The following is a 12,315-nucleotide window of genomic DNA, read 5'->3' as shown; positions in this document are numbered from 1 at the left end:
TGTTGACAGCCTTCTTTATGATTTTTGCTGAGAAGGGGAGCAGGGAGATAGGCCGGGAGTTCTTGAGGTCCTTTGGGTCCGCCTTGGGTTTTTTGAGGAGGGCGTTGATCTCGGCATGGTTCCAGCTCTCCGGGAAGGTGGCGGACTCGAAGGAGCTGTTTATCTTCCATAGTTGGGGTGCGATTACTTTAAATTTGGTACAGGTTTAGTCCATTCCTTAAGAAATTGAACTTCCAGAAAACCTTCAAAATTTCAAACCATGACAAAATTAGTTTTCGTAAGCAAAGTCATTTGACAAAGTGGTGACTCCTGAACTTACTACACACATCATAGCTATGAACTACCACTTGAACACATCTAGCATGTGCACTGAGGACTAGGTGAATTTCAGGTCCAGAACCTGTTCTATGAACTGGAGAGTCACACCATGCCATGGGTGCCCTTTTTGCTGACATAGGACTCATGTCCTCGGTTGTTAGTGTAAAGTGGGTGGGTGTAACACCCTGACCAATGCAATCTTCAGTGTTCTTGTTGCGCGTGAAACATATGATGATAAGATTCGTTGTGATAATGAGAGTCTGATTGGATGGCATGGCTGGACTGTGGAACCTAAAGCAGCCCCATCAAAAGTGCTCAGACCCATCCCTGCTCCCTTCATCTCCTTGTGCAGTTTCTCTTTCCATCTATCCATTCTCTCTCTCTCTCTCTCTCTCTCTTGAAGCACCCTCCTACATTTATCCTTGGAGGGGCTTGTAAAAGTTGCACAGGTTCCAGGAGCAGCACTGTTTTTTCAAATCTGGCATCTAAGGGTTTCAGCCCACTGGAGAAACGCCAGATGGAACAAAATTCTTTTCTGGCCTTGTTGGAGGGTCTAGTGGGATCCTTTTTGGAGACAGTCAATGTGTTTTATCTCCAATCGAGAAGCTGGTGTGTAGAGGTCCAGACACTGAAGTGATAGAGCATGGACACAAGGCTTACATTAGAATAGAGGTCCTTTTTAGTAGGGGTTGCTGATTATTCGTGTCTGAACATTGCTGTTTAGTAGATGGTGGAGGAGAGGGGTTCAGTAAGCAGTTTCTGTTATTGAGTGTGAGGACATTTCATGGCAGGGCTTGCCGTTTGGTCTTTCTCTGATTTTGCCGCTTTAGGAAGGTTGATAACAGATGGAAAGTATTCACACATTGTGGCCATGCCAGAAAAGGAAGGAGAGTGCCTGACTCTGCAGGAAGAGCGACTGTCCAGGAGAAGAAGCCCAGACATGTTATTGGCATGAGGAGCACCTGGAAAAGCTGACTTACATTGGGAATGCAACTGGTGCTGACCCAAGTTTGGGGGGTCACCTGGATGCCAGGTACTCCTGCTCCATTTCCTGGAGAGACTCCTGCTACTTAAGATGAGCATCTGTCAAGCAGACGTGCTGCACTGTTGATTTCTAACGATCCAAGTAAGGAGTGAGGCTGCCATCTCTTGTCCCGTGGCACAGACAAAGACACCAATTGTGCTAGTGCACCATCCGGTGCTGCACCAAGCAGTGTTGCTGCTGAAATTGATAAAACAGTGCATGAGATAGAAAGACAAATACACTGTGCCTTTATTGTCTGCCTGCCATTCAGATGTTAACTTTTGCTGCAGTGAACTCTTCCACACAGAAACTGAATCAGCTAGCCTATAAATCACCCTAGGAACTGGCTCAAAGCAGGGTTGTCCTCTATCCCCTGTATTATTTGCCCTTGTAATGGGGCTGTTGGTGAGAGCGATCCGTGCCATGCTTGATCCGGCGAAGTCCATATGGTGGCAGTCCACATGTAGTGTCTCTGTATCCCGATGATGCACTAATATACCTGCAGGACCTTGAACAGTCAGTCCCATTGTTGTTGGAGGAATTGAGCAAGTTTGCTGTAGTTTCGGAGTTACACACTAACAGAGCAAAGTCCAGATTGTTTCCCTGGTTGGACTAGCGTGGGGTGACCCGGAATTCTCACAGCAGCTTAGAAGCTTTTTGATATTTAGAGATTTGGGTAGCATGGGACATGAAAGCAATATAGAGAGCACGGTGGATAGGCTGGCCCGATTGACTGAATTCTGGAAGGTGCTCCGCTCCCCTTAATGGGGAAAATCTCTGTGGTGAAAATGATTTTCCTGCTGCACTGTCTCTGTGCTGTAGAACGAGATATGCCCAATCCCTCCCGTGACCTTTGCACAGCTGGACACATTGTTGGGCTCCCTGGATTGTACAGGTAGTAGAAGTCTAGTGCAACTGGACACACATTCTCTGTTGGCGGAGTGGTGGTCTTGACCTGCCAGACCCTTATCTATACTACTCGGCATCGCAACTCAAGCATGCAGTGCAGTGGTTAGCCAGAGCTGAACTGGTGAAAGTCCCTCCTGGTGCAAACCTACACACTTCAAGAGGTCTTATCATGGGGAACATGGCCCCTGATTCTTTTCCCTTCTTTCTGCTCCTGATGGGCAGTGTGTAACATAGAGTAGTGGCAGTGGTTTTGCTTGCGGCTCCCTGTCTCGAATCTTGCAATATAGATAGTCAGATCTTTCTTTGCCCTTCTATGAACCAGGGCAATCGAGCATTGTAAGATGGTGGGAGACTTTTATGCCAATAAAAGGTTCGTCATGTTTGACGAAGCCCGAGAGCGAGTTGGAATTCGCCAAGGTCAGTTTCTGCAGTACGCTTACCTGGCACATGCAGCCTGGCGTGTCTGGACCACGTTTCCGAGCACACTAAGGAAGCATAAGGTATTACAGAAATTGAGGGACGTGATACGCTTCCAGTGCCTCATCACGCACCTGCATGTGGCCTTGCTTGCAGAAGGGAGTGGGGTGGGGAGGGGGCAACGCATTAGGTGCAAGAGGGAGATGGAGCGCAGAATGTGGGGAGGCCCTGACTGACTCAGAGTGGCAAAAACCCTGTGTGCGGATCAGCTTTGTGTCACCCCTCGCCCACTTTAAATTCATACAGTTTAACTACTTGATTCAAACCTTTTTGACTCCTCTCATACTCTCCAAAATATACCCTGGCTCTTCTTCCAGTTGTAGTAGATGTGGTCAGTCCTAAGCAAGATTTCTGTGTTTGACTTGCGACTGGTGGTGGTTGACAGACTTATGGACCAGAGTTGTTTGTACTTTGTCACACATAATAAGGGTTTTACAGCCACAAACGGTAAACTTGTGTCTCCACCAATGACACTGTTATGTATTGCTATACATCTTTGTTTGTAACCCAAGTAAAACGTGAATAAATAAATTTATATAAAAAGCAAATAAAAATACCTATGAATTACTCGAGATAATGATCGCTTAGTGAACTTGTCAGGTTGTAAGCATTGCCTTATGACCATTTATTTGCTGCTAAGTCATCAAACGTATTGGGAGCACCCTAAGAGTTGGGGTAAGTAACTTTAGATGGCATGGAGCTTGACTAACGCCTGTAGGTGAAGTTGAAGTACTCTGTAACTGAACTACCGTTAATGTGCTTTGTATTTCGTTTGGAAGTCACATTAAAGCGCTTTCTTTTAATTAAGACTAGTACTGGGCTAGACAGGGAATTCTGGTGTCTGTAGTTTGACTACTGAGTCTCTGCTTACCCACACTACCTCTGTGAGAAGCATTAGACTGCTCACCTTCGCTACTCTGAGAGTCATGCAGAAAGAGCATACTGACCCCGTTTACAGAGCGTTGGTTGGACAGAGCCATGTACACCAAAGACAAATGCCATTAATCACCACATTCGTGCCTCAGTAGCCCCTGGGATCCCCGATACCCCAAACGGTTCTGATAACTGTTTTCCCGATCGTCAATCTACAAATTAACTGACGGAGGGAAAGTTACAAAATTAGTTTGTATTCTAAACTCTAGTACTGTATGCAGCAAAACAAAAATCTTAAAGTCCTTTCTATTAAGAAACAGTTGCAGTGTTATTTGTTGTTACAAAATCTTTAATTTGGTTAAGGATACATTGGCTATGATTTGATGTGTATTATTGGAAATTTCATCACCACGCATCATTTTTGAAGGCTTCTGTAACTTTTTGGAAAAAGTCAATATAGATCTGAATTTTGAGATAAGATAAAGCCATTTTTGGACATGGACAACTGATCCACCCTAACATCCACGGTCGTCTCTTAATGATTGGTTTGATTATTACTTCAGATAACTGTTCAGAATATGAAATGACAAATAGCTGTGTGTCTTCATACTAATTATGTGATTTCTTTTTATATAGGAAATATCCAGTAATTCGATCAGATGAAGAACGAGATCGCTATAAGGCTGTGTTCAATGATCAGTTTTCAGAGTATAAAGAACTTTCAGCTGAGGTGCAGGCAGTGTTAAAAAAGTTTGATGAGCTGGATTCGGTGATGAGCAAGCTGCCTCTTCACCCAGATAACCAGATGGTGAGTAATATTCTTTTCCTGTCTAAGCATGCTGCCAACACAATATTGCTGCAGAGGAAATCATTCAAGATATTATGTTCATTTACTGAGAATGTGTGAGCAAAAAGCATTTGTCATTTATGGCTGAGACTTATTCACTACCAGCTTAATAGTGCCTTGTCCCATTTACACTTTGTAACATGATTTCATGCAAAGAAGGGATGACGAGCCTGCTGCTTTTGGCATGAGCTAACATAGAACTAGGACGGTAAGGAAAAAGTACACTATTGTCAGACAAAACTGATTATGGGAGCATTCTCCCTCCCTCTTTTGTCTTTCTTCCTTGTCGTCACCATTCTGTGTCCCCGGGAGGTTCCATTTCTTAAAAATCAAGATTTGGGATTTATTCATCTTCATAAAAATAATTTTAGAAACCTTTGCAATGTTGAAGTAACAACCTAGGCTTTGAGTGTTCCTTAAGGACCGCTACAAGTAACCGTACATTGAGAGCCCCACAACGAGTTTTAAAAGTGTATAAATTAAGGCTGAATTACGATTTTGCCTCCAGCAGCATTTCTGTGAAAATAAGAAGCAAATTAAAAAAAACCCAGCACAGACATTTGCAGTGCAGTCTTTTGACTGACAGAAACACTTTTAGCATGACCTTCGCAAAATCCTTTTGCAATATGTTGCCAGTTTGGAAACCTAACTATTAAATTTGAAAGTAGATGGAGATAAGTACATTTGAGAAGTTTAGATTTTAAAGCTACTGAAGAAAATGTTTCGTTTCATCTTCACTGTCAGTTAATACAATAACATTAGTATAAATACCATAAACAAGCTATACTGTATCACATAGAAAAATACACCACAGTCTTTAACAAGAGAAGTGCATGGCCCCTAGGATTACATTAGAGTTTTAGGAAACACCCCTATATATTACATTAGCAGGTGGGCCTATAAAACAGAATTTAAAATAATATTAGCCACTTCTAAGGTAACCCAATTGTGCAAAGTGTTTTTGCCAATATACTATAATTGTATGACTTCTCTAAGAAATTTAATTACTCCAAAGCAATTACCATTAGTCCATCCCTGGAGACATATCAGCTTTGATAATCATATATGTAGCATTTTCAATACATTTGTCCCTCAGTTAACGTTTCTACAGTTTTTAGTCACTTATGCAGAATATGTTTTACGTTTTTATAAGCAAGGTGACATAGTTGAGCCTCCCAGTCATGCCAACGAACCTTAATGTCTAAAATGTCTTAATAAACTAATTTTCAGGAAGAGGGTATAAGATAGTTTTATAGGCATCTCTCAACATAGTGATTTGTCAAGAGAGAACCAATTTTTACCCTTTCAAAGCAAGCCTGTCTTCATTAAAGCTCTAGTAATAAGCAGCTTGACCAGACCAAGGCAAGACCTTGAAGTGAGGCCTTTATTTGTGTTATGACTAGCCATGTTTCATTAAGATTACTTGTTGTCCATAAAGTTTCAATATGATTTTCTTCGTTACATGCTCCCTTATCTAAAGGGTTCCAGATAAGTGAGGCTTAATTATTAGCAGTACTTTAGTGAATTCAGTGAAAGTGAAGTTTCCCTGAAATAGCATTCATTTTAGCTATTGCATATAATACTGTGTTTGTATGTCGCTTATGTAACCGGCAATAGCTATCAGCATAAACTGCAGGTGCACAATATAGTACAACTAATACTCTCTTACTAGTGAAAGCTTGCATAAGTGGACCAACGATCACCCTCCAAATTTGTTATGAAAACTGATATAAGGATGAACCAAGGAAGTAAATTTAAACATATACTTTATTGGGTCACTTGTCTCCGCAACACCAAGAGACAAACACTCTTCAGTCAGAGCTCAAGCAGTCTCCTGTCTCCACTGACAACCTTAAAACTTCCAATTTGCAACATTCCAAAGAATAAAATACTTGAAGGGGCGAAGAACAAGAGATCGGAAAGTAAAGTGTGGAAGAAGATACAAAAGTAAAATATAAAGGAAGTAGCAAGTCATCAAATAAAGTTTTAAATAACATTTCAAAATATAATAAAAAAATGCAATCCACACATGCAACACCATTTTTTGTGCTCCCAACCGGAAACCTGTTTAAAGTAGTTGTAAATGTGACCTCTTCTATTTTGAAACTAAGCACTTCCCATGTGTACTTTAACTGCCCCCTCCCGCAAACCAAAATCTTGGTTTTCAATGTGTTAACTTTACATCGTCCACTATTGATGAACCTTGCATAAATCCAGTTTGAGAAGTTGGTATAAGTTCAATATTTTCCATCCAGTACGTTGAACCTATTTGGAGAGTGTGTGCTAAGAGTACACATTGTGCATCGAGCAGAGCTACAAACTGTGATTGATAGGCAGATCGCATTCCCCTTTTTTTTGCGAATTAAGATGAACAAGCTTTAACTGATAGAGGAAGCAATCCATCCTTGGTTGGCCACAACCAAGGCCGCAGTAATTATCCCATTGTCTAAATGCACGGATTGAGTCTAAAAAAATGTGAAAATAATGCTGTTTGGTCGTGGTACATTGAAGCTCTTTGCATGAATAATTTACTTTTCTTTTACCATTGCCACAGTCCAGTGTATTTTTCAACTACCAGAGGTAGATAAGTGCTGATAGGTGCAATTTTTGTATTTTTCCCAAAATAGGTTTCTACAGGATCATGCCACACTTTCATGTTGTTACTACAACCAGGTTCTCTGTAGTGGTCTGTAATTGCTTCTTATCACCTCTTGCCAAGTGCTTGCCGATTGAGAGGCTACAAAACTTTTTTTCTCTCTCCTACACTCAGTATAGGTTATTTCCTATACATTTTAGCAATTATTGGAATTTGTTGTTTAACTAGTCTCTTCCTATGCTCTGCCAAACCATGGTTGATGTTGACTATGGCTGTCTTATTAAAAAATGCAATTAGACGTACTATATACCGAGGATGAAATGAGCCTATATAAAGCAGATTCGCAAATAACTTGCTAAAATGACAAATCCTCTTCAGTAAATTGTGTGTCGTCAGATTAAAATGTATTAACGTGTTACTATATCAGTTCTCAAATAATTTTGGGAGATCACACATGGCTTTAAATTGTAGCCCTTAATATAGAAAACAATGCTTTGCAACAAGTAAGGGAAATGATCACTTTGGAATCTCTGTGCCTCAAACAGGTGGGATATTAAGTCAGACTTTACGCCAGAACTAATGTATAATCCAACAGATTAAAATATGGGGCAGCAGTATGGCTAGAAAGAGCCAATGAGTCATTAGCAGTGTGTCCTGTCTAAAATAGCGACTAACAGTTGATTGTGTGGAGTAGGTCTTCTAGTATTCCTCGATATACTTGAGAGACCTCCAAAAGTATCACAAGTCTTAAAGCACAATTCTATGGGCTACTTTTGTAAAGACTAACACTAAAGTTGTCCAATATAAGTATTACAGCAGAAAGATATATATGCATAGTGTCAATGTTTTGTGGATTTATCACTTTTCCCAGGTAAGATGATAAATATGACATTATCAGCACGCTCCACATATGCATTTCTAGAATATACAAACTTTACCACTGAAATAATAACACTGATGTATTCAGCATGGTGCTGAGTTGAACAGGCACTGCTCTTATGGCTCCTTGCCAGCTCCATTGACAATCCGGGGAATTTCCGCTACCTGTAGAGGAAATAGTGGGTCCCCGCCAGGCCTGATCAGGTGAGTCATTCACAATCTAGCGGACTTGAACAGCAACATGCTTGCCGTGTCTGGAAACCATGATGATGATGCTTGCGGAAACCCTACGTTCGGAGGACGCCAGTTAAGTAATTTGTGTGGAGGAAATGAGTAAACAGTATAATATGAGGAGATTACATAAAACTCGATAACATATGAAAGAGAATTTCCAATATTCAAACAAAAAATACAAGAAAGGGAAGTATTCGCTATGATTTAATCAAAGACAAAGCCTTGTGGTGCAAATAAGGACACCAAAACAAGAGTGTCCTTCTTGTCAAGACAAGGACTCTATGCATTAAGTGTGAATTAATGCTTTTAATGTAATTTGAACTTTTATAAAAATGACTTACAATAAAATGATGGAATATTGAAACACAAGTGTTTTATAATCGATTTATTATATTTAGTAAGCCACCTCTATCACAATAATACATAAAGAAAGTGTCACATAGGGGCAACAACATACAAGTTACTTACAGAATACCAATAATGTATAGTTGAATAAGAACAATTTATCTCTTTGGAGCTGATCCCAATTAAAAACTTCACCAATGCTCCTGCAGAGACCTCATTCTGAAGGTGGACAAGCATGCCCAAAATGTAAACGGTTGCCAGGCAACCCAGCTACGAGTCCTTGATGGCAATAATAGGCTGAATGCTCTGGGATGTAACAGGGTTACCCAGCATATATTTATGTACTCCCATGAGGACAGTTCGTGGAGTCTGGGACAGTGTAACATTTAAATGTGGTTTACTTGACTTTCTTTCTCCACATACACTGATGCGTCCCAACCTTAATTTCACACTGGAGATGGGACTTGAAACTCTTCAAGAGAAAGCAGCAGAGAAGAGGCAAAATCTTGGCATGTATTTTTCACAGGACACAGTTTAATCATTTGACACCTGGAAATATGACTTTGAATTATAAGAAGAGAAAATACTGCATTATTGGCAGTTAAGTCCTTGCGTGCTACATCCTGACATTAAGATAGTATCTATCAGTGAGAAAGCCCATTTTGAAAACCTCTTCACTTCTTTCTCCAGACTAAAATAATGAGCTCAATATTGTATGAAACTATTAGTCTTGCACCACTTCCCCACATAGGCACACACGCAGAAATTGGAGTGTTATTTGGCTAAATATATTCCTTGGGGAGCATGGGAGAACTTATAAAAAGGTATGGTGAGGAGTAGAATTAACTTCCTAAATAATGAGGTCCAGTATAAATTAATATCCGACTAGTATTATGTCTCCACAAAATGACATGATCCCAAACGTGAGTCCTGAATGCTTGAGAGTTGAAAGGGAGATAAATTGGATGTTTGGTTGTCCTGTCTAGGGTTCGCTCTCTTCTGCAGAGAGATCTTGGCAGCCATTAAGAAAAAGTATTAGGCTACCCCATTCTGGAGGACCCAGAAGTGCTGGATTGTCAGTACTGGGTTTAAGAGTGCATTGCATGAGAAGGGTTAGAAAGTATGATAGATCGCTATTATGGCATTGTTTGGGAGCTTTTAAACTGGTCTTGATAAGCAAGGAGAGAAGGGACCCGTCTCTCTGTATATCAACACCATCGAAAAGTATGGAACATTTTAGCAAAAGAATGACTATCCAGTAATGTGAAGGGGAACTAGTAGTTTTGAAAAGATTTGAGAGCCATTGAGGATGACATTTTAGAGGGTCTGCCATGTCTGGAGTTTCCGCTAGACTGAAAGCCTTAGTGCTGTTCACAATACTAGAGGATTAGGTTGTTGGGGTGGCAGAGCCAGTCACCATGCTTAAAGTCTCTCTGAGTGGGAGCTCCTCACTAACTCATGGACCGCCCCAGACGCCCACACCTCAGCCAGCCTGCACACCTCGGCAGCCTGGAAGTCCTGGGGGATCTGTCAGAAGCTGCTTGAGGCTCAGATGATGCCATGGACCTCTGCTAAACAGAGGCTGTGCATCTGGACGATGGGGCCTAAAACTATACATGGTCCAGCCCTGGCAGGGATTTTCAACCTCCTTGTTACAGCGATGAAGAGGCAATCTGGGTGCCCAGCAATCTGGGTGCCCACTGCCTACCTTGCCCCCAGGGTGCCAGGGTTAACTGCATCGGGAGCCAGCATGGAATGGCAACCCCCCTCCCTGCATTGCATGTTGGGACTCCGGTGATCAGTGCTGCGGAGACGAGGAGTGTTCCTTCTTGTCCACTGCTCCCTCCTCCACCACAGAGGGGGTTTGCTGTACTCTTCTGGGGCTCTGACCAGGGATTGGCTGACCCTGGCTGCTGATTGAGGCCTCTTGTCTACTTTCCTAGTGATATCCCCACCCCAGTGGAGTGTCTCTTTGGGCCAGCAGGGGCTCATGACTCGGTATCGGCTCACTGTACATCAGGGCCCCTTTGGGACTTGGGGGCCTCAGGATATCCAGGCGGAAACATGGTGTGAGACTGGTGAGAGCAAGGGGGGGGCAGAGCGCGAGGGTCCCCTTACTACCTCCCCCTTTGCTGGACACCCTTGCTGGTTGGCAGGGCTGCCACATCAACCCCTGGACTCTATACATCTCATTTTGATATAGTATATTCAGAGCCAGTTTCCTGCAGTGTGGGTATGAGGGTTTAATTCCTGAAGTATTTGGACTTTATATGTATTTTACACTGGCTCATGGGTCCAGGGTGCCTGTGGGTTTTTGCTCCCTATGCTGTCTGTTTTATAGTTCTATGTCCTATGATTCTATTCCTTTGGCTGGTCTCTCTCTCTAATATGGACTGGATAGGCTAGGGCAATAGAGCCCTGTTTGCTAGACCTGTTGCCTTCTATATTTGTTGAGACAATATTTGTATGTGCCTCAGTCCAGGTGGGGTGTTTTGGGGTTGTTTTTGGGGGGTTCTCAATGATGTTATGTGTGTTGTGATTTTTGCAGGTGTGGCTGTGCGGCAGGGTACATGGAGATGCACCGGGCATCAACTGTAGGGCTGTTGTGTCCCTCGACTGCATGTTGTTTGCTGGGGAGGCTGAACACCTCCTAGTAATAACCTGGAATGTACAGGGTTGTCATCGCCCTCTAAGTGCTATAATGTGCCCGCTTGTGTGAGGCGGATGGGATGCAAGTCGCTTTCTTGCAAGAGACTCGCCTAACAGCTGCTGAGGGCAGAGCATTACACAAGAAATGAAGGAGGCAACTATACTATACAGCTTACTGTGTGTGTGTGGGGGGCGGGAGGGTCACTTACCTAGATTAGGTGTGGGGGTACCATTTCTATTACAGAAGTCCATTGTTGACCCAGAGGGTAGATTTGTACTGGTACTGGTGCTGGGATGACTGGATGCTAATGGTGTGGCACTGCTCAACATGTATGCCCCCAACACTGACTTTGACAGCCTGAGGGCCCTCTTCCTGTCCATGCTCCCCTATATCCATATAGTGGGTGGCAATTTTAATTGCATGGCTGACACCATCATGGATAGATCTCACCCTCCCCTTACGCACGGGCCTGCGACTAAAATGGCCGATACTTTCTGTAGCTGGGTACAGCATTGGGGTCTACAGGATTGTTGGAGGGTGAGAAACCCGTCAGCCAGGGTCTACTCCTTCTGCTGTAGTGTGCATGACTTGGAGGTGCGACTGGACAAGGTGCTTGGCTGCCCTGAGGCGTGCAAGGTGGTGACAGATGTAGAGTATATAATGCAGACTTATTCTGATCATTGTCCTCTGCTGTGTACCTTTCGGTGGTCTACCCACAGGACCAGTATCCCTTCTTAGAGACTAGATCTGACATTATTAGAGGAACATGCATTCAGGTCCTCACTACTCAAGAAAATCACAAACTATTGTGCAGATAACCAGGGCTCTGCAATATCGGCCAGGATGGAGTAGGAGGCGTTTAAGGTGGCCATACGCAGTTACTGTATTGCGAATAAGAGCACGATCAGCTGAACTCCGACATACGACAGCAGAAGGCAATCTTGAAAGGACTCCGCTGGGACTGAACAACATGCAGGCAGTAGAGAGCGGCAACTTGCTGAGTGCGTGGAGTGACTGCACCAATATAACTGTAGAGCATACATGGCAAGGGTCCACTCTGAGAGGGGCAAATCGGGGAGCAAGTTGGTCTATCTATCCTTCAGATTCAGGAGTCTAACAACTGACTTGTGTTTGCACATGATGGATATTAATGCAGTATTTCT

The 12,315-nt window shown here is 42.8% G+C and overlaps 1 protein-coding gene across 1 annotated transcript in view; it reads left to right on the top strand.

Annotated features, from left to right (window-relative positions):
* MARVELD2 (MARVEL domain containing 2) overlaps positions 1 to 12,315 on the top strand; it is a 199,243-nt gene that overhangs the window by 148,215 nt on the left and 38,713 nt on the right. Inside the window, exon 5 of the mRNA XM_069224393.1 lies at positions 4,238 to 4,409. Coding sequence (XP_069080494.1) covers positions 4,238 to 4,409 — 172 coding nt within the window. The remainder of the gene's footprint in view (positions 1 to 4,237; positions 4,410 to 12,315) is intronic.

This window comes from Pleurodeles waltl, chromosome 1_1 (genome assembly GCF_031143425.1).
Source record: "Pleurodeles waltl isolate 20211129_DDA chromosome 1_1, aPleWal1.hap1.20221129, whole genome shotgun sequence".
NCBI classification, from domain to species: domain Eukaryota; kingdom Metazoa; phylum Chordata; class Amphibia; order Caudata; family Salamandridae; genus Pleurodeles; species Pleurodeles waltl.
The sequence above is the reverse complement of the archived record's forward strand: the minus strand, read 5'-3'. Positions and strand labels throughout refer to the sequence as shown.